The sequence below is a fragment of the Nesoenas mayeri genome, assembly GCF_963082525.1.
Source record: "Nesoenas mayeri genome assembly, chromosome: Z".
In the NCBI taxonomy this organism is placed as follows: Eukaryota; Metazoa; Chordata; class Aves; order Columbiformes; family Columbidae; genus Nesoenas; species Nesoenas mayeri.
The window spans coordinates 38,956,063-38,979,212 of record NC_137542.1 but is presented as its reverse complement, the minus strand read 5'-3'; the positions used below and the strand labels follow the sequence as shown (position 1 = coordinate 38,979,212).

The window sequence follows — 23,150 nt, the reverse complement described above, 5'->3', positions numbered from 1 at the left end:
TGCAGTGCTTCAAATCAACTGAATTTCCAAGGCAATGCTGAAGTTGACACCTTCCGTTACTACACCTGACATAGAAATCATGAATTAAATTCAAAAACATTGACACACCAATGCAGACATTCTAGTGCATTTACTGGAATCTGAAATTAACCCTTGTTTGTGTGTCAAGACAATGTAAAAAATAAATTCCACTAACAAAAAAAAATATCTCTCCCCAAAATATTTCTTTTTAATAACCCAAATATTTCTCTTGAACAAGTTTTATAGAACAGAGGAAAGAAATTACTTCCATGCAGAAACTAGAAAATAATTTAACAGGATTCAAGTAGCAAAGGTTTGTTTTACAAGTGAATCTCACTCTCATCATCAGTGCACGTGCAGTTTGAAAATGTTTCAACTGGATTGTTTAAACAACACATCAGCCAATTTAGCCAAGCTCACTTTCCTCTCCATTAATTAAAAAATAATACATACATTTTACTGTAGAATACAGGAATAAAAGTAAAACCAAAAGACCTCCTAAACTTACTTATCAAAGTTCAGTTTCTAACATCAAGCCAAAATTAGAAACAACCAAGCAGGCATCATCAATCTTTCAGTGTTAAATTACTGTAAATACTACATCTAACTGTACCAAAAAACCATAATCAACCATCCAACCAAACAAAAACCCCCAAAAACCTCAAACATCAAAAGCTTTCTCAATTTGTTAAAAGGTGTCCGAAGAAATATCCACCAGTTGCAGTCAAATTTGCATCAGAATTTGCTTGCTTAGGAAAGATTTCTCCCTGTGAGTATTTTTAGTACATTGCATTGCCAAGTTCCTATTCAAATAAATTACTTTCTAATAACATTTAGCTGATAAAACCACCTACGATGTGGACAATATGGATTTTTGCAGCAGAGAAATAATCAGGAATTGATTCTAAATTCAAGATTATGTGTTATTTCTTGCAAACACGAGGTCCCCTCTAATGGTAAGGTGTTGGAGCTGGTATTGTAGCACATCTGTGTCAGCAGGTTCCTTAATGCTCATTTTGTCTAAATTGAGGTAGTCCAGGGATTTTGAATGAGACCTTTTACCTTTTAAAAGGCAAAGTGGCAGGGGACCATGAAGTGCCTTGTAAGGTTCATATGGTAAAGCCTTAGTGCATTTATCCCCTGAGCTGGGCATCCGTCTCCTCCTCCTTCCATTTACTGCTGGGATCTCATATGGCTGATAGTACCTACTTCTAGTTTTGTACAAACGGGAAGAACGTGTGAGTCCTGAATCAAGCTGTTTGGAGAGCAAGTTTGGCCCAGATTCTTCTTTATTCTCATCACTTCCTGTACACTTCTGGGCTAATTTTAGCAGCTCCTCTCCAGTTGTGAAGCCAACCAGGTAGTTAGAATCCATGTGAAGGATGTGATATCCCGCAACAGTTCGTCGCATTGGTGAGCAGGGGGTACTGGAACAGCGGGGCTTCTCTGCTTCCATCCTGCCCGGAGGAGTCACTGCTGCAACAGGCACAGAGAGGGTGGATAGGGTAGTTCTGGACTCTCCATTTATGTCAACTTCCATTTTAAACACAATGCTATCCTCCTAAAAACAAAACAGAGATTAATTAGATCCTTTATGCAAAGAGAATCTGAGAGAGGACAGCAGAAATGAGATTTTGTCCCCCTTAGAAGTCACAACCAGTACCTCTCTCTATTAAGTCTTGTCTTATCCTCTACAGAGTGTTGCAAAACAAAACCATCACTGGCATCCACCTTTTGAAATTATCTTGGGTGTTTTTTTAGTAGAAGGTACCATACATATATTCCTGATATTCTTAAACATTAAACACATTCTTGAGTAGAACTGTACACAAAAAACCAGCATCCTTCCAGCCCAGTTTTTCATTCTTTTAGTCCATTTGATTTCTTACACTGCCTCACCTCTACATCCACTAGCACATACACAGAAATTTCTCCCATATTCAGCCATGAATTTTTTCTATTGTTAATTATATCAGTAAACAAAGGTTTTAAAAATGTGTTTAACAGCTACTACCTCAGTCAGGCACAACTACAGACCAGACCTCACCTAATGAGGGTACTGCAATGCTTCACTTTTCCAGATGTGAAGACAGCTTGCTTTAGATTCAAAGAATGGCATCTTGGCCATTCAAGAGCTGTCTTCATAGGTCTTCAACAACCCTTCCCCCAAAAAAACCCATCATTCACAATCAATCAAACTCACACTATTTTTTTCTAAAGTATTTCTAACAAAGGAAACAGTATACTAGCAATTAATGAATATAGCATAAGATTCTTATAAGCATCTTAAGAATAACCAATATACTGAATTCTATGGTGTTTGTTTTTCTGTTTCTTCTGGAAACAGACTAATTTTCCCGACCTTTTTTTTTTCCTCACAACCTCTCCAAATATACAGTTTGATGCCTTTACAGATACAATTGTCTGCCACAAGCCATTACTATCTCTAACATGGAAAGGCAGGGTCAAGGTCACATCAAGTATACATTAGTGGATGCAAGAACAAAGGAGGCTTGATTATTTTCACTTCTTTGTTTTCAGCATTATCTACACCATTTTGATGACACAGCTACTTCACAAAATAAAAAGGTCATATTTGTTTCCAGATCCATGCTTCCTTCATTGTCAGCTTCCCCTTTGCTCTAAACAGTAGCAAGTGAATCTCTAGACAATATATTTCACAAAACATATCAGCATAGCTTTGTAATGTTTAAAAGAGACTCAAGAAAGGAAAGTTGGTTGCAAGTGCAGAAACACAATTCTGAATTTCATTATAGGTGACTGCAAATCACATTCAAAAGCTAAGCTTCACAAATGAGACTGACTTAAAACATACTATTATCAGTTTGCAAACTTTAAAAACTGGTACTTTCTGCCATTCTGAGGCTTAGGAGGTCACAGGCTGAGTAGCAAAGATGCAACAAGCAAAGAAATATTTTATTCAAACTTCTGCAACTAGACACCCTCAGCATCCCCATCGAGATCAATCTCTATTTGTCTCAAAATAAGAGAGGAAGCTGTGTGCAAATCTCACTTGCAAAAGAAAATAAACTAGCCTCATGCAAAATTTAAACCTACCTTGTTTCTGTTCAGGGATTGGGAAGGAGCAGTTTAAGTAATGTTTCCACTTCTGCTTCCCTGAGTAGTATCAAATCAAGCTGCTCTTCCCATCCTATGCTAATAAACTAGAAGTAAACAAAATCCCCATAGTTTTGCTGAAGCGGATTTTATCTGCCATGGACAAACTTCTATTATGAAGAGACTATTACTAATGTTCCTTTAGTATTAAATATCCTCTTTTCAGTTCTCATAATCATAGTCTACTTAGCGTTCTTCATTACCAGTTTTATGTAGCATCACTTTTACAGATACACAAATGCACTTAATCCAGTGAGCTTTTAAACATTTTGAATTTAACAATACAGGTAACACAGCAAAACTTAAATAAAAAATTAAAACACTGAGGCAAAACAAACACTAACATTTTTCACTCAAATAAACATTCACATGAAACTCAAGAATGTTGCCCATTATATTTAATTGACTTTGGAATATATTTATGGACTAAATTAAAACTTTCTAAATAGCAGAAGCAGTTCTGTTTCTTACTTATGTACCATATCTTGCAGTGAGACAGTAAAGATGGTGAGGTTTCAGCCAATGAGTTGAAGGTATTAATGGCAATTCCTTAAGTAGAAATTACAGTTCCTGTACCATCAGGAACAAGGCTATTGGAGGCATGGCACAGAAAAAAAATGCATTAAAACTTTTGGCTGCCTTGTGCTTTTGCCAAGAAACCTAAATATTTAACTGTTCCTGTTTTTTTCATTCCCAACTTTTACCCTGCAGCTCAGAAATCACTCCAGTAATCTTCTATAAAGACTAGACCTGTTCTGCAGAAAAGCTGAAATGCTAGAAAAAGTATAAATAAAACAGTCATACAGCAAGGTTAGAAATAAATCATATTATGTAGCCACATGCAAACAGCAACAACAAAAAAACCCACAAAACCCAACATTATGTGTGCTAAAGAACAAGAGGGAGGAAGAGATGTGTCCATGCACTTTTTGAGTTAAAAAAGCCTCAAAGACTGGAAAGCAACTCAGGATCTTTGCAGAACAGAGTGTTTTAAATTAATTTACTTTTATTTGAAACATAGGTGTGTGCCCTGGTAACAAAAAACAATCAACTTTGAAGAATAACTATAAGCAGAAGGAAAGGAGGCACGAGTTCACTTCCAAATAACTACTTCTCCCAGGCCAAAAACATTACAACGGAAAATCAGAGAAGAAAAGCCTTCAAGTCAGCAAGCTCCAACCTAGTACTTCAGCCTGAAACCGCAGAATTTCCTTTTCTATGCTTCAGGGCAATGAACAGCCCTAAAAACAAAAGGTCTGTCAGACACTCCAGACGCCAAGTCTGCAGGTAGTACAATTTCTTAAGAATCACAAAGACCTGTCTCATTGATAAAATGCTCATAATTGCAATAAGCAGATGGCAGAATGGAAAGATGGCCAAGTCTTTTACAGAGTCAAACATACTGCACAGAGGTATCAACAGAGTTTCGACACTTTCCAGTCTCTGTGCTGTCATTACATAATATATACAATGCACATAAAAGATACATTGTCTATCAAACATCAGGAGTAAGTAAAGTCATCCAGCACAAGTAAAACACATACGAAGCCAGAATACATCTTTAATTATTTCAATTGTCTCTGTTTATGAAGGTGGAGAACAAGGTCTATATCTTTTCCCTTGCAGTTGGACAAGAAAAATTCACATACATGTGGTATGTGCTCTTGGAAATCCCATCTCGTTTCTCTGTCACTGAAATACGCTTATGGAATTACACACTTGTAGAGAAAAGTTTTCTGGAAATAAGTATTTCCAATCTGCAACTAAAACAAATGAAATATTTAGTTGAAAGGGGAAAAAAATGAGCTAAAATTCAGCTATGTAAGAGTATCCACAAAGGTGACATATTTCTTTTTCTAGAGTTGGGGAAGCTAGGCCATAGACTTCGAGATGTATGCAGCCTGTAGGTTCTTGTTGATGATACTGCTGCACATGCTGCCAGAGACAATGGTTGTTTTTAGCTATGCTTGTTATCTTCAGCTGAAGGGACCTAGGCTAATGTTGGTTCACCGTGCTCTTGACATGGGAATGGGGTAAACCAAAATGAATCACAGAGAAAAAGCTCACGAAAGGTATCAATAAACTATATGTTTTCTTCACCAACTCTTGCTGTTCTTAGGAGAAATTCCAAACTAAACTAAAGAAAAAGCAAATGGAGGTAATATTAAATAGTTGTACACACATTCACATTCACACAACATTCAGATGAAGAACGAAGTTTAGCACACATTTTTTCCTCAAAATTAAATGCAAGAAATGAAATTATGTATAAAGCATATGTTATGATCATGCAGGCCTTAAGAAAACAGATGAACTGATACTACTGAATTAATAAAGCCAGTGCATTAACTATAGGATGTGATAGAAAACAATAGTCCACAAAACAATCCATGAAAAAGGTAACTACATAATAACGTGTTTGCATGTGAGGTTCCTGTCAATAGTATTAAGCCCTTCAGCAATCCAGTACAATGGACAATAAATACCACCGAGTTTGTACAGAACAAGGAATCATTAAATGTTTTGCAAAAGATAAAATTAATTTCTAGTAATATGTTCCAACTGCAAGAAGCAAGAACTATTTAACCAGTTTTTAAATTATTATTACTAATGCAGCCTTGAACAGAAAACAATGATGATCCAGGAAACTACCTTTTAAATATGAAGAGGGTTACCAATTAATTAGAGTAACTACAACAGGTAACTGCAGTAACTAGCTCATCCCACAGACAATTTACACAGAAAAGAGACAGATGGAATTTCAAGAGTCAGTCCAGGCTAATGAATTGTGTATGAGCAGACTTATCAAGCAGGGAAAGTAAAAGAAAATAGTGGGAAAGAAAGCCATTTAACTTGTAATATCTCTTGACCAAGTAATATTAGATGGAAGTATTTGACAGAGGGTAACTTTTCTTAAATATTTAGAGACCTTCAGATAATTAAAACAACTTCCTTGCTGGATGAAATAACAGGCGAAGACTTCCCCCCGACTCCATCAGTAAACTGATGCTTCTGGCCAGTATAAAGATGGCTGTGTACTATCATCACTCATCAAAAGATAAAATGGTGCAACATGTGTAAAAATCCCGATGCATACTGTAACACAAACAGCTTTTATTTTTTAGTTGGTTAGTAAGTTTAAAAAATGTTTATAACTGTATTTTATTTTACTGTATTTTTGATTTTCATCTTCTCACCAACCAAAATTTAAGTTTCACTTTCAAAGTTATCCTCTTTGCAGTTTCAGGTTAGCTTACTTGGAAAAAACAAAACAAACAAACAAACGAAGACCCCAAACCTGATTTGCAAACAACAATTAAATTGCCTTTTTAAAATAATAAAGACAGATTGGTTAAAAAAAAAAAAAAGTATTGCAGACTTCACTGGAAAAATGCTGATTTTTGTCTTTAAAAACCAACATGCTAAGGGTCTCCATTGGTTTTATGTCAGATAAGAAATACCTGTTTGGTAGTTTCCTATGTTGCCATACCTGAAAATACAGCTCTGCAGGTCTTATTTTGAAAGTATCAAGCTAAACAAAAAACAATATTATATTCAGCCTTTGACTAGGAACAGCTATTCAAAGAAAGCTACTGGTTAAATTAAGACATAATCAATGATACCAGGAAAAATATGTTTAATCAATGCAATTTAGTTTGTTTTGTTTTAATTAAAGCACTTTGAAGACTAGTTCTTTGTCTTAGCTTGATGCAACCTGCAGCAGATATTCACGTGCTTGTTGGAAAGGTTTCTCATTCACTTACACCACTCACATTGCTAAAGGTCACCTCCTCAAGCTTACTAGAGTTATGTATATAACATCTTTAAGTTTTGTTCTCTGCCTTCTTCTCAAATGGTCCTTTCCATACTAAAATGCTACCTAAAAATAAATTTTTAAGTGTAATGCAAGTATGAAATAAAAATTAATAAAAGCACAACAGCACATGCAGGTACAGTAAATTTGTATTCAGCTTACAACTAGTGTGAACAGAAAACTCTGATGCAGAATACTCAGTTCATCTGACTTGATCATAATGTACTGCATTTGCACATGATTATGCAAGCCTGGTGGCCAAGCCAGCAGCATGAGGCTGATCAAAGAATATGAGATTATAAAGAAAGCCACATTACTATGTCAGTACTGTTATGCAAGAACTTAATTTCAGCAATCACACTGCCATTGCCTTCTTTCTGTTTCAAAGTCACTGTGAACACCACTGTCCTCCGTTTTAATTACTTTAAAAAACACTGTCCCTCAAGGGAAAAAAGAATAAAGCAACCATACCATGTAAGACAGGATATGGTTCAAAGTACACCAACAGCATGAAGGCGGTGGGTGTAGAAGTTTTCAGTATGAGAGACAATTAGGAAAAAAACTGCATCATTCTATTCCTTGTGGCAAAACAAACCATCAGTTCCCCAGTCCTCACTACATCCATCCTGGAAAATGGTCCGAGGACTCTTAGTGTATTCAGGAAGAGACGTGTCAGAAGTCAGCCAGCTACTGGTACAGCAGCAAGACCTCTCCATCACTCTCACTATGATCTGTGTAACTGCAGCCTTCTGTCATCAGCTCGTTTCCACAGGCAGCTATGCCAGCATGTATTGAAGTATGTACAGTGACATACTGCACCACTCTAGAGAGCACACTAGCAAGCAAAGATATGTCCACAGAAAACATCTACTAATGCGTATGAGTTGCTACTTTCTTTATGCCAGCTAAACCACCTACGTAAAATAGCAGATAACTAACTTACATATGAAGAAATTAAGATCTAAGACTATTTTTCTACATATCTGTAGAATACTCAAAACAGTGCCTCAAATGTTCAGACACAGTCCTCCAATATCTTACTATGGAGAAGCAGAACTGGCAAAACATGCCTGCCAATAAACCAAAGCAGCTTAGCAAGCTTCATACTCTGTAAAGTAACACTTTAATGCATGTTAGAGTGCATAAATGCGGGAAATAAGTATCATGGACAGTACAATCAACATGTAAACAGAGCTTTGACCCTCTGTTTACCGTTCACTAAGCAAGATTTATTGCAGGAAAATAGAAAGTTACCCACACAAAGCTGGGCACTAGTGCACTTTGTTACTATCAACTGAACGGTAAGGCCATATTCAGGTTTAGCACTTTCCTAAGAGTATTAAGAATGGTATGGGGACTACTGGTGGTGACAATGAAGAGAGCTATAAATAGTTATGGACTGAGGTGCTGACAGGTGAATTCTGGCTTTTCCACCGCTTATACTGTTAGTAGCAGCTGGCATGGAAAGCGCACTTGAGCCACCCCACCGCCGGCTTCGGGTCCTGCACGACAACTCCCCGGGTGTCCTCACGCACGCGGGCCCTGCCACCGGCACCCTGGTGCGCTGGAGACGCGCTGGGACAGCGATGAACACGCTGCTCACTGCCCGCGCACTGCACTGCGCTCATCGGCTGCTGCTGGGGAGGCGAAGCAGCCGCGGGCTTGGACCGCAGGGCACACAGACCGGCAGAAGCCCCTCGAGCGGGGAGCGCCGCCCGGCTGGCGGAAGAGGCGGGCGGGACATATGCGCCACGACCTCCGCGCTGTTGGAGGTCAAGCCCACCGTAGGACCCCGCGGGCCCCGGGAACCGTCCGCCGCGAAGCTCCCAAGGCGGCAACGGCCCCACCGCGGCGCCCAGCACCGCTGCGAGGGGACAGAGGGGCCACCGCCCGCGGGAGGGCCACGCCACGCCTCCTGCCTCGGCCCGCGCCCGGCGCCCACAGCTAGTGCCGTCTGCCACACACCGAACCCAGGCCCCACCGCCCGGCACCGCTTCCGCCGGGGCGCCAGGACTCGCACCTCCCCGAGGCCTCCCTGCACCCACTCGCCAAGCCGGCTCCGGCACCCGCTCCGTGAGGCGTGTGCAGGCCCCGAGACCGCGGAGGCCGAAGTGCCGCCCGGCCGGCCGAGTGGAGCGGTGCCCTCTCCGCCTCCTACCTGCGATCCAGGGCGGCGGGGCCGTGCGCCGGACACGGAAGGAACAGTGAAGCGCCCAGTACGGCGCGCCCCGCTGCACTCGGCCCGGCCCGGCCCGCCTCGCAAGCTGGGTCTGAGGGCGGGGCGGCGGCGGGCAGGGCGCCAGCTAGTGGCGGCGGGCGGTTGTGAGCGCTGTTGGGTCGGTCCGCTGCGAGCTGGCTGGGCCGGCTGGCAGCCGGCAGCTCGTCGCAGCGCGGCGGGCCCGCCTGGCGCCCTGAGCCCCTCTCGCCTCGTACCCTTCCGCTCCGGGCTCCCCTCTCTCTGTGAAACCGGCCGTCTCGGTGATGCCTGCGAGGAGGGGGCTGAGGCCTCGGTGGCGGCCCGAGGCCGGGCTGCGGCACCCTGGAGCGGGCAGGGGTCTGCTGGGTACACGCAGATCTCTGTGGTTGGGGCCAGGGTGCTGTACTGGAGGACGTAGTAGACGCCAGGTCAGCTGGACTATAACGCTGTCTTGATTCATAAAAATCTTGGCATACAGTTTGTGCTTTAAGGATTTGTATTGTGTAGGAATACTTGCTCTGCATCCATGAGTAAAGTGTAACTTCCCGTAGGAAGAGAACAGGAAGACAAATGGGAAACTTGACGTTCTAATGACCAATAAATCCTACAAGGAGGACCACAAAGACTGGTAAGAGAGGACTGTCCTACCCCAGAAATAATTAAAAACCAGGATGATTGCCAAGAAGCATGAAGTCAGAAGAAATCGGCAGTAACTAGGGGAAAGGTAAAGATGGTAGGGGGAGATCGCACTCCCCGACTGAAAAAATGCCCCCTGCTCAGAAAAGCCCACTACTCACTGAATGTGCATAGAATAATAAAAGCAGGCTGTATCTTTAAATCAAAATGAGTAAAGTTTAGACCAATGAACTTCGAGTATGCAGAAATATGTATAAGATGTTGGCAGTGGCTGAAAGTTGAAAGGTATTGTAAATATGTTATGCAGCTTGCTTCAGGTGTGATAGCTTTGTTAACAATCACCTAGCACCCATTTCTGTGCAGAACTGTAAATAAAGCAAATATCTGGACCCTCTGTGTGAATTGGTGTCTGCACGATGGGTAAATATCCCACCTTTAGGGACAACAGTTGGAGTTGAAGTGTCTTTCAGGACCCCCTCTGTGGAGGCACCTCTGGAATGCTAAGCAGTGAGCCTTGCTGGTACAAGCCTTACCTTACCCTCATTCCACCTATTCTGGTAGTTTCTGGCTTAATCAGCTTTAGTCCCATGTATCTTTTCACTTTGTACACAACTATATGAAGGGATCAAGTAACCAGTGTCTTCACTGAAGTACTTCTGATCTCCATCTGTTACCTCTGTGATATTTCCACATCTACAAAGTTTGGACACTCACTAGATACAAAACTTTAGTAATGGTTTTGCCAACATCCAGTTAGATCATCTCCCTATTTTATTTCGCTATGCAAATACTGAGCAAAGAGGCTACTAATGCACTGAACCTTGCAAACAATTGCCTAACTTCCCTCCTGTAGAGTAAAAAGAAAAGAGAAGGGGAAGAGAAGGTGTTAACATCATAGTCCCTGTTTTTCTTTCCTGTCTCAGTAATAGTTTGTCAGGAGCTGAATCACACTGCTGCTGTTTCTAATCCCTCTAGGGTGGAGCTGAGCCAGCTTTTGTTCCTAAAACTATGTCTTTAAAGGCACCTAAATACATATTTAATGTTTTCTACAGTCCCTGGGAATGCATAGATGTCCTCTGTACGACAGCCATGCTGGTTCCAGCAGTTAAGAAGGCTGCAAGTCATCTGGTCTTGAATTGCAAAGAAGGGTGTTAGCACTAGGTATGAACCAGACTAGCTGGAATTTGCATTTCTTGGAAATTCTCGGCTAGACCGAACAACAGAGACACAAACAACATGGGCTTTATAAGGAATTTTAACTACAGTCTTTAGGTATGCAAGCCCTTAAGAGTCATTGGTTTTGCAAGTTCGTAAAAGTGTTTTTAAGAACTACCTTAGTAGATTTAGTACAGGACACAGAGAATGTATCTGATTCACACTTTTTAGTGCTGCCTCAACACAGAGAAACACACAGACCATTACAGACCATGCTGTCTGCATCATCACCCTGACCAGAACATGAAGTACTGTACATCTTATGATGGCTATGCTCATCAGTAGGTTCCTGCATCAATGAGTCAATTATTATGACAATATAAGTCAAGAAAAAACCTCATAATATTAAAGGTAAAACACACAGAAAAAGGCCTCAATTTCTTTTCTTTTTTTAGTTCTTCCATATTTATTATCCTTAGAGAACTTTTATCAAAATACTTTTTTTTCCTTGCTTTTGTACATTTCAGGTTTGTACATGGGAAAAAGATATGGTGAGTTAAGCATTAATGAAGTTATTAAATCACCATGACTGAAATCTGAGCAACTGAAAGAATATTCACTCAGTCTGTTTAATTTGTTGGTCTTGTGCATATGGATTTAATTCCAAAGCCTGATGAGACAAACATTTTTTATTAAATATTCAGTCTTTTCCCTTGATAAGGATTGTGGCCATTATTCTGAAAGTCTGGATTTTGCTGGAAATGCATAATCACATTAAGGATAACATACAAAATTTGGGGGGAGAGTGGAGGGAGAGAAAAATAATTCTGAGCAGGGTATGGCTGAAGTAGTATGATAACTTTTACACAGGAAAAAGAAAAATTAAAACTGGACTATTTTTATATTAAAAGATAAAAAATATTATCCATCACCATACAATTTAGCAAATTTTGCCATCCAAAACCAAAAGCTTAATATTTTTTAAAAATACCTTAAAAGGCTATTTGGCTAAGTTAAAAGAAACTATAATGAAAATTTACATAATAGGTAGACAAAATGTCTTTCCTACAGTGTGTAATAAAATCTCACTTTTATTTTTTATATAGCAAGTAAAAAATAATTCTAGTACATGTGAAAAACATCCCTTGATTTTCTTATTGGGCCAAATTCACCTTTTTGCCTAATTAACCTGATTTCAGTAGGAATTACAGCTACCTAAGAAGGGCTGAATTTGTGTCCAGATGGAGGTGGTAAGCACAGAAAGAATGTAAGAAAGGTAGTGCTTTTGTGTGTTTTGCAGATGTTACGTTAGTACCAACTAGACCATCTCAAAGCAATAAATAGAATCAATCAACACGAAAATATGCAGTCTATTCTACACTGTAAGAATTAGAAGTTACTGGGAAAGGGAAGTTTTGGACCAGTCTTAGACAAAATGATGGATTTAGTCTTCACATGTACAGGAGAAGGCAACAAAAAGTACTTGCCAACATTGGTCTAGGTCTGTTAAGTGAACCCAAGTTAATAAACATAAAAATGTAAATCTATTAAATAAGCAAGAGTAGTGATTAAGACATGTTCATGATCAGACCAGGTTGCTCAGAGAAGTGGTGCAGTCTCTATCCTGCAACGTTTTTCAAGCCCAAACTGGAAGAAGTCCTAGGTCACCTGGTCTGGTCTCACAGATGATGCAGAACTGGGCAACAGGTTTGGACTAGTGACCTCCTGAGACCCTTTCCTGCCTGAATTATTCTGTACTTCTATGATCCTTGGTTAAGCTTATTGTTTGTGGATTGAATGCATAGCATATGTTGAGGTCAAAATGTATGGGATTTTAGAATAGGAATAGGAATAGGAATAGGAATAGGAATAGAATAGAATAGAATAGAATAGAATAGAATAGAATAGAATAGAATAGAATAGAATAGAATAGAATAGAATAGAATAGAATAGGAGAGGGAGAGGAGAGGGAGAAGAGAGGGGAGGGAGAGGGGAGGAGAAGGAGAGGGAGAGAAGAGGAAGAGGAGAGGGGGAAGAGAGGGGAAGGAGAGGGGGAGGAAAGGAGAGGGAGAGAAGAGAAGAAAGGAAGGGAGAAAGAATATTTCAGTTGAGAGGGACATGACCACACACAGTTAAAATTCATAAATGGTTCAAAATATTTCTCAGTGTAGTAATTTAAAATAATTTATGGAGGTTTTAGAAAGGATACTTTAAGTCTAAATATATTCCCAGCGCTCAAGCAAAAGAGGGATTAAAAAGTTGTAAAGAATCCGAAGACAAATAAGACAGGAGGTCCAAGTAGATTTATACTCAGATTCACAAGAGTTTTAGTATTTATATTAGTATATACGGATATATAACGGACGTTTGGTGAGGACTGTAAACATGCTCAAGTGACTGAGCTCTGCAGTGCCTGCATTCCTGCTTGTGTACTTCTGCCCAGATGCTGCTTCAGAGACCCCTTGGTTCATGAGGTAATGAAAATTAACTTATCCTGCATTTCATCTGTGGTTTTACATTTGTTCCTGCATATGTCAGCTCACACAGTATACAATAAATAATATTAATCTTATGAAAGGAGCAGTTATTCTCTCCTTTGGAGTGGTGTATTAAAATAGGAGATTTAGTGAGATGTGCACCCAGACAAAATAGGCTTTGCTGGAAACAAAGATATTGCAATTGTATTAGGAGAATTGTTGATCTGGCAAAAAATGTCCATCACCCAAGTACCTTGTTTTCCCTTGTTGGTGATTTTTGTTCCTTTTACTGAACAGAATAAAGATCTTATTCTTTGACCTTTGTCAAATCTGATTGGAATAGGATGTACAGTTGCAAAAATTTAATGTGAGAAAGTCAAATTGCATAAAGAAATTGGACTAAAAATACATAAATATGAGCTCAGTACAGTCCACATTCTGCCATACCACTACGGTACTAATAGAAAATAGAAGAGCACTCACAGTGGTCTTTAATGTTACCATTCTTGTTGAGGAAACACTGCAGAATGTGTGACTATCTTTTTGACAAGTGAATTTAGTATACAATTATAAAGCCTCATAAGTCATGTCCTTCACCACCAAGATTTTGGCTTATTTGTATATTAATGGCTTATTTGTAAATTTTTTTCCACCAAGACTACTGAGTCAACTATTCACTTTACATATGTTCTTAAAAGAAAACAAAATGAAGAAAATTTGCCAGTGACCTTGTTTTTATTTAGGCACACATAAAAAACATTCTGCCACAGCTTTGGTTGACTGGAATGATACGCATACTTAAATTTTAACAGTTGGGTTTTTTTAAACAGTAAACAAGTGTACATTCAGTTGTGTACAAGAACCAACACTGACAATAACACGATTACACTACAGAAAATGAAATGTTTTAAGTATATACCTGTGAAACCCTTTGTATTTTTGGTATTTAACCAGCATTTTTAGAATTAGTCTGCTGAAGCGATTTCATGTGTGGTAAACACTGAAAATAGATCTGTGGCAAAGTGAATGTAATTATAGTTGCACTGGCTCTGGAGATGAGTAAGAGCCCCACTTAAAAATATTAGTTGGAAGCTATGTCTTCTGCAACTTAAATGTGAAAGGAATTACCTAACTTGTAATTTATGAAGTCCAATATTAATAATTAGCCACTTGAACTTACAGAGGTAGACAATATTTTCATATATTTGGGATGATTATAATAATACAGTAATTTTTCATGCCACAGATAAGAATCACAAGAACTGCTCTGAGACTGGCTGATTACATGATGCAGTAACTCAAAGTTTATTGACTTACTAATGCTCCTCACAGCTTTTTTTTTTTTAAATTTATTTTTTAATTTTTATTGTTTTTAATAAAAGTTGTCAACCACCTAAATTGTAAAGAGAGATGTATGAAAATCCCCAGTCCACAATGAATCCTGAGTATTCTGGAACAGTAAGCACTGAGTTCTGGTAGACCACAGTTTCTCTCAACTCCGAAGGGATGATAATAGAGCATAGATGGAATATTTACAATTTTTAGGATAAAGTTACTAGCAGACCAGCTGTCACCATTTCTCTTTTTACAAAACCCAATTTTTAATATCACCTTTTTGTAGAAGCATAATGGCGAAGCAAATAAAACTGTCTTTTAAATAAATGAAATAGGTTTTGGATAAAAACATACAAAAGACAATTTTATCTGCTGGATGATAAACAGGTACCCATATGCAAGCATGTATACTAAACAATAAAAGAGAAGGTGCATTTGAATGTCACAAGTCTGATGTAAACACACAGTAAAAATAAGGAGAGTCAAAAGTGATAATACATTAACTCATTCCATCATGCCTAATTATTGCAGCATATATGAAATAATTCAAATGCAGAAATCATTTGCTTATCTTCAAAACCAGGCAAAAAGAGATCTCTTTGGAAATGCAGTTAAATTAAAAAAGCTTCTAGCCAAGATGTGCGTTACATTTCAGCCCACAGAAGAAATTCACAAGGAAACTGTAAACTCCAGAAAATAGAAGTTTATAATGACAACAGACAATGCCATCATTACTGTGACATGAACAGAGCCACCGCAACACATACCACTGCATTGGTGTTTTCTTTTTGTACAAGTTTATAGTAAATATTTGAAGACACTGTAAAGGTTCATGTGCAGCTTTTCCATTAAAGGAGTGCAGTTCCTGAAACTGATAAATAAATGTATTTCCTGAAATGTTTTAGAAAATGAGGAAAGACATTTGACCTAAATATGTAGCGTGCACACTACACGTATAAACTAAAGATTCTTAAGTGCATTATGAACTGCAGACATAAACGGCTTTTGAAAACTCAGTAATTTAGTTGAATGAATGCCAAACAAATGTTTAAGAAGTTGCCTCCAGTTTTGTCTGATCAACTTCATTTCTTGTCAGGAAGAGTTTCATCACTGAGTTCTACATCTAGTGAGGACTCTCCAAGAGACAACTTAACATTAGATGCATAAACAGAAGATCCAGTAGTAGCTGTACAAATAAAGAAAGAGAAAGTATTAGGTTTTACACTTAAGAATATCCAAGCTAAAAAGCATCAAAACCAAGAAAAACACATTACCTAGCACAGAAATACACACAAAGCCACACTGTATCTAACGAAACCAGAAATGCAATGTGATTTTGTTCTAGAGTCCCTCTAAACAGCACAACCATCCAAAAGCAAACAGCATAGCTGGCCAACAGTTCAAACTGAATATACTAATGAGCAAATGCATCATCATATTATTGGCAGCTTTAGTCAGAACCTGATCACAGAAGTCTATCACAAATGTTCAGAAAAGATCTTAGAAATTCTGCCATTTAAATAAATAAACTTCCTTTGCTTGTCTTACTTGGAGATAGCTGGAAATACTGCTATACTTGAAAACAATACAAAACCCCATGAATTTTCAGGCTATAGAAATTCTTTCAGATACGTCAGAAGATAAGAGAAAGTAACTATTAACACAGTTTTACTGCTAAAACTATTTGTGCAATGCTGTTCAGTTCTTGTTGACCTGGGTATATAGAAAGGGAAAGTTAAGTATTAGCTGACTGAGAAATTATCACAGAATCATAGAATAGTTTGGATTGGAAGGGACCTTAAAGGTCATCTAGTCCAACCCCTCTGCAATGAGCAGGGACATCTTCCACTATATCAAGTTGCTCGGAGCCCTATCCAGTGTGGCCTTGAATGTTTCCAGCGATGGGGCATCTACCACCTCTCTGGGCAACTGTTCCAGTGTTTCACCACCCTCACTGTAAAAAAATTTATTCCTTGTATCTAGTCTGAATCAACTCTCTGTTAGTTGAAAACCATTATCCCTTGTCCTGTCACAACAGGCCCTGCTAAAAAGTCTGTCCCCATGTTTCTTATAGGCCCCTTTTCAGTACTGACAGGTCACAATAAGGTCTCCCCAGAGCCTTCCTTCTCCAGGCTGATCAACCCCAGCTCCCTCAACTTGTCATCATAGGAGAGGTGTTCCAGCCCTCTGATAATTTCTGTGGCCTCCTCTGGACCCTCTCCAACAGGTCCTTGTCTTTCCTGTGCTGAGGGCTCCAGAGCTGGATGCAGAACTCCAGGTGGGGTCTCACCAGAGCAGAGCAGAGGGGCAGAATCACCTCCCTCTACCTGCTGGCCATGCTGCTTTTGATGCAGCCCAAGATACGATTGCTTTCTGGGCTGCAAGTGCACACTGCCAGCTCATGTCCAGTCTTTCATCCATCAGTACTCTGAAGTCTTTTTGCACAGGGCTGCTCTCAATCGTGTCATCCCGCAGCTTGTATTGATCACCTAACATACAAGAAAGAATCCTACTGCTGGAAATAACATACTTAAGTTAGCTGTTCTGCCACTGGCACAAGTTACTTACATGAGGTTGGTTTCTCTATTGCTAGCCTTTCAGGCAAAGTTTCAAGTGGCGTTGGTTGAATTTTTGCAGGGGTATATGTATTTAAAGCAATTTTTCTTCCTGATAGTGGTATCATGTATGTTGGAGAAGCTGAAATGGGGAAAAAAGGAAAATGTACACATCATTAATAATAAAAATACTCTCACCTGAGCAAAATGTCAGAAATACTACCCACAAAACCATGTATCTGTCCAGTAATGTAGATGCCTCAGTTATACAACCTGCAACTCAGCTATTGATTTTTGACTCTAATGGAAAAACTTTAAAGCATGAAAGACAAATCTAAAAATCTCCATTTTACCACAGAAAGTGACATTGATAACTTCATGTTGCTAATGCAGCTAAGCTGAATTTCAGTAACAGCTTCCTTGCCAGAAGACTGGCAAAAGCATTGGTGCTACTTCTCAGAGGTTATGAAAATTGCACTAGAATAGGCATTTAGGCTAAAATGCCTATAAAAAGTGCACACAGTAGATTATTCCCTAGACAATTTTCAAATGTTATAAGAAAGCAGAAAAACAAAGCACCTATAGCCTCATTTCTATCAGGTCTGATTTCCAACCACTGCTTTTTAAAAGTCGACAACCAGACCACCAGTATGACAGGTTTTAAAAAATATTTTTTAATCTTGTGTACTCTAAATTCTGAATTGTTTTTTAAGAGACGCAAACTTCCAAATCAGTGTAACAAAGCATTTTAAATCGCTGAGATCTTCAAAACACCTGTAAGCCTCGCTGAGTTCTTTTAAAATAGTATCAGTTTTCTTAAATTCCTTATGTTCCTTCTCAGATACAGGATACCTACTATATCAAGTTAGCTGCTAAACTCTATAAACTAAAATAACAGAAAAAAAAAAAGGAAAAATCCTAGCACCTATGTAACCTTTGTATCAGTACAAATTTTCTGATTAAAGTATGAGTCTTTAGACATTTCTTCAAGAAGATAAGGTTTCAATCACCTGACACATTAATTACAAGCAACTCAATATGTGGTAATCTGACCTAACTGAAACCATTTCAAAATACACAGCAGCAGAATCACAATGGGGAGTCATCTTCCCAGACACATGCACAGGGATAGAACTCAGTTTGTATTTCATTTCAGGATCACTTAAACATCAAACATGCAGCACAAACTATGAGAAAACTATGTAAGGCAATCCACAGGTGAAACTCCAAGTAATACAGTAATATTGAAAGGAACAGGAAATAACACAGTTTTAAGATACAGAAGGCTTGTGCAAGGCAAAACTGCTGAGGTTACTGCCAGTACAAAAGTATAGTATAAAGCTGGAAATACTGCATGCTCAATAAAAAGCATTCCTTGTGATTCAGCTAAGAGTGTGGACAGCAGAGAGAGGTAACGTGAGGAAATAAACAAATTACGATTTCATTAAATCCTTAATTTACAATCCCAGTCACAGACATTACTTCAGTGAATTATGACAGTGTCCGTACTGCAAAAACTAAAATTACAGTTAATGTACATATTTCATTTTTAAAGCAGTATTCTTAGTTTACTTATTTAATTTAACAATTAAAAATGAGCATAATTACAAACTAAAATCAGTACATGTTTCCTGTAGACTTTCCCTTGATGGAGCAGCAACTGAGGCAAGGAATTCATCCACCTGCTTCAGAGACAAAGAGTTGTGCAGAGTTTCCAAAGGGCAAATAGAAGGCACCATGGAATATAGTTCAAAACCTGTAAAAAAATAATAATAAAAAAAGAGAGATTTCCAAACATAAGCCAGGTTTTGAGCTATTGGGCAAATATTAATGCACAATAATAAGTACTTATTTTAAACCAGCACATGCAGACGCAGTACTCTTGAAATCATGGACATTAAATACTATACGACTTGAAACAAGATGTGCCGATTTCCAGAGTGTACTTAAGGTACCATGTCATATACCATGGGATACAAATCCTGTGTACACATAAGGTGGTCTTCAAATATTACAGGTGTGCTCTACTCCCAAAGCAGTTCACGGAAGATAACTTTCCTCTAAGACAAACTTAGTACATTACGAAAAAAAAAATAGTCAGGAAATGGTAGAATTTCTCTACCCATTCTCATACCTGGCACAACACTAACCAGGTAACGCAGTCATACAAGTAATATAGGATAGCTATATTGTGAACTGCTAGCAGATGAGATAAAATGCTAAAATTTGCAGAATTCACGTTCTATCATCTTCAGTATTCTGTGAAAACAAACTGTTCCCTTCAATATAAAAGGAAAACCACTGTTAGCACTTTTGTACCTTGAGGTTACATGTTTTAACTTTGTAACACAGATTTACACCTACCTTTATGCATTTAAAAAGAGTGCTCAAAAGACTAGAATTTTCATATATTAGAGCAGGTATTATAGCAACCCAAAATCTAAAAATTTATTGAACTTTGCTTTTCTACATTAGTATTGATGATATACCAACCATGCATATCCATATTACTAACATACTAAAAAACATTTTAAAATATTGAAAAAAAAAAAGCAGTTGTCTAAAGTGATGCAAGTTTGATAACTCAATGCACAGCTCTCCATCCAACTGCGTTTCAGAAGAGGAAAATATGCCCATTAGTGTTTTCAACATACAGCTGTAACATTACAACTTTGCAATTCAATATTGTAAATTTACAGTTGGTACATCTCTTTTAAGTTATTTAAATGAAGAAACAATAGTGAATGAAATAATGTTTAGAATTTCAGTTCAAGGCACATATATTAGAGACAGCATTATGACTGTGAATGTTCCATGCCCTAAAATAATAAGTATCAATATTTCTATGATATCCAGTGTTCCCCATTCACTCCCCATTTAGTGCTTTGCATAGAGAAGTAACTCAACAAAATTTCATTCCCAATGGCCACCTTGTCCACCTTGTCCCCAAATTTGAGGGACAGTGACTTCAAATATACAATCAACTGAAGTGTACTTATGTCAGCTTCACTTATATTACAAATAAAATGTTGCAATTCATAGGAACTTGTTTTCATGTACAAAAGAAACACCACTACATATTTAATTTCTGTTTTCCTATAGCAGCAGTATCTAAGCTTCAGTGTAAGCACTAAGATGTTTGGCAAACACTTTAATATCCTAAATAACTATGCATGCATGCAAAGCGCAAACCCTTTCTTTGCATTACAGTAAAATACAAGAATTTTCTTTTTACTCTGACAGAAAAGTCACTATCATTTGGATGAGATTTTTTTTTTTATGATGCAAAGGACATAGTGGGACAATGTCAGGTTAACTTTTTAGTAACTATTAATGTTATAGTGCAGTGTTACAGAAAACCAGAAAGGAACTTAAAAATACACCCATGCCCTCTTAAAAAAGAAAACAAAAAAAGCTTTCTTCTTTCAGGAATTCCCCCTCTATAGGTTTTTGTTCAGTTTTGACAGTTCTGCTACCAGATAGCCATATCCCAGCATCTTGTTGTAGTATCTTTGCATCTAAGGGATATGACTTAAAAGATACCCTGGAAATTTATCTACAGTGTTTTATTTGAATATTTTATAATAAATATTTTATGATGTTCTGAGAAATAAATATGAATTTTAATGATGAAAAGCCTGACAGTATCCCTTTTAAAAAGCACTTTCCAGTAAACTAGCAGCCTTTGAGCTTTGGCTATATTTATTCTTAAAGCGCTGTCCCCATCAAAAGGCAAGACAATGAAAGGGTTAACGCAGAATCTCAAAAAGCCACCCTGCTGTCTTACATTTAAAACTATAGAGACATACCACTGGAGCCTAGAAATTCCACAGAGGAAATGGACCAGCACCTAAAGAGGTGTTCTGCACAGAGGCCCAGAAAATAAGGTAAAGCACTGCCAGAAGATAGTTGTTTCACCATGTTCCTTGAACTAAAGATGGGGGGGTAGTCTGAAATGAGTTAAGAGGGTGTGATAATAACATAAAAATAAGAAAAAACAGAGTGAAAGGGAAAAGGAGAATCACAATGATAGTCCAGAGGACAGACAAAACAACATCAATATGTTCTTATGTTAGTAGAGAACCCTTGGAAACCTGCAATATACTTAGGTTTCATAGGAGCTCATACAGCATGCATAATCTTGTTCAAGATATGTTGTAAAACTGCTCTATTAAATTAATCAGAACAATCAATGCATTCATTAAAAGCAATTTAGATCCCTTTTTAAAGAATGAAGTCACAAAAAGATAGTGCTAAAGGGAACAGAAAATAATCATATTATTAGACACTGAGACTCAAATGCAGTTCTGATTTTCTGACCTTGTACGTTTTGGAAATATTATTTGTTTTGAGCCTAAAGACAGAAAATTGGACTCTTAACTTCCCTATTTGAAATAGGACACCTAAGTTGGCCTTTTAGATCAAACATAGTCTTAATGGTATTAATTCAGCCTCCCTTCAGTTTCCCTTCAGAAATAACTGCAGTGCAAAAAGTCACTATTGATCCCAAATAAATATAATAAAGGACTACTTTGCTTCTCACCAAAGCCAAACAAAATCTCAGTTTTTTAAAAAATTCTTGTTTCTAAGCAAATACATTTTGAATCTAACATGAAAATGCTGATGATTTCCACTGCAGTTTCAATAATATCACTATCAGCCAACACTCATGCACATTTTAAAACTGCAATTAAGAAATCTGGAAAAGCTACATTAAGATCCAGTGGATGCTGAAGACTGAGTCTGGTTTTCATGAACAGGATATATTTTGGGCTTATTTAGTCAAGTTAGGTAGGTAGGCATGAAAAATTTTGCTGAGGAAGAGAAAGACATACCTCTGTCCTGTGTGTTAAACCAGAATTTTTTTGTAACTATGGTAGACTGGAGACAAGTTAACTCTCACTCTTGAAGGTCAAGAGGTCAATGTAAGCAACAGGCAGCTCTCTTGCTGTGTTTTTAGTGCAATATTTAAGTAATTTGCACATCTGATGAACAGAGAAGTATGATAAGGTAAAATAAATTTTTGTCCGATGACAAATATAGCAATTTCGCAGGAATAGAACCAAAGCTTCTGCTTTAGTTTTTTAATTTAGCATCACTTCAAGACGATAGTAATAAATTCCAGTTGTCAATTCAGTGATTTATTTTAGAATCAGGAGGCTCAGGGAAACAGCTCAGCAGAAGAAAGACAAAGAAGCAGCAGCAGCTATTAAGAAGTGCATGCCCAATAAAGATCAGATTTAATTCTATTTTTATCTTGTACCTTATAGTCTGATCACACAAGAAATTGGGGAGAATATTTGATTACAGAGATCATAATTAACAGTAGCACTTCAATTTTTTCAAGGATTTTTCTAAGGAATGATTTTTGATGTTGTATTTATCCTAATGAATGGTACAGAAGGGATTTAGGATATCTAATGATTACAAATATATTTGGAGTTGTGCTTGAAGTTAGGAACGACAGACGGCTGGATGATACTGTACACTCCATATTTGCAATAAAAATAAAAGGGATGAAGCAAGGAACCTTTTGTTTTTGTTTTTGTTTTTAAAATAAAAGCAAAACGTACCATTGGTTGGGTGTCGAGCAAATGAGATAGAAAACCTTTTAACAGCAGAACCACGTGTGGTGTCTGAGAAAGAGAAAAACAGGTACCTGAAATTTGTAACAGCTACCAAAAGAGGGACATTTTTAAAAAGGAAAGTAAGAAGAAAAAAAGAAAAGATGAGAAAGTATTAGAACTGAGTGGCATGCAGAAGGCACCAAGGAAAATGGCTAAAATCCAAATAGAGGTTAAAAAGAAGAAAATTTGGATTGT

At 38.0% G+C, this 23,150-nt stretch overlaps 2 protein-coding genes across 3 annotated transcripts in view; both read right to left on the bottom strand.

Annotated features, from left to right (window-relative positions):
* Positions 1 to 272: 272 nt before the first annotated feature.
* On the bottom strand, positions 273 to 9,224 carry MACIR (macrophage immunometabolism regulator). The gene is made up of 2 exons (XM_080363091.1): positions 9,132 to 9,224; positions 273 to 1,582 (listed from the first exon to the last, which is right to left on the bottom strand). The coding sequence occupies exon 2, from the start codon at positions 1,559 to 1,561 to the stop codon at positions 938 to 940; it is 624 nt and encodes a 207-aa protein (XP_080219217.1). The 5' UTR covers positions 1,562 to 1,582; positions 9,132 to 9,224; the 3' UTR covers positions 273 to 937.
* A 6,631-nt stretch (positions 9,225 to 15,855) lies between these two features.
* The window catches only part of PPIP5K2 (diphosphoinositol pentakisphosphate kinase 2), a gene marked incomplete at its 3' end in the record, with an annotated part of 46,787 nt that continues 39,492 nt past the window's right edge, over positions 15,856 to 23,150 (bottom strand). For both annotated transcript variants that reach the window (XM_080362878.1, XM_080362877.1), the window contains exons 27-30: positions 22,902 to 22,964; positions 18,953 to 19,084; positions 17,342 to 17,470; positions 15,856 to 15,959 (exon numbers count right to left, since the gene is read on the bottom strand). In XM_080362878.1, coding sequence (XP_080219004.1) covers positions 15,856 to 15,959; positions 17,342 to 17,470; positions 18,953 to 19,084; positions 22,902 to 22,964 — 428 coding nt within the window. The remainder of the gene's footprint in view (positions 15,960 to 17,341; positions 17,471 to 18,952; positions 19,085 to 22,901; positions 22,965 to 23,150) is intronic.

Excerpts from the sequence above, each read along its gene's own strand:
- MACIR (XM_080363091.1), bottom strand. The coding sequence starts at position 1,561 with ATGGAAGTTGACATAAATGGAGAGTCCAGAACTACCCTATCCACCCTC.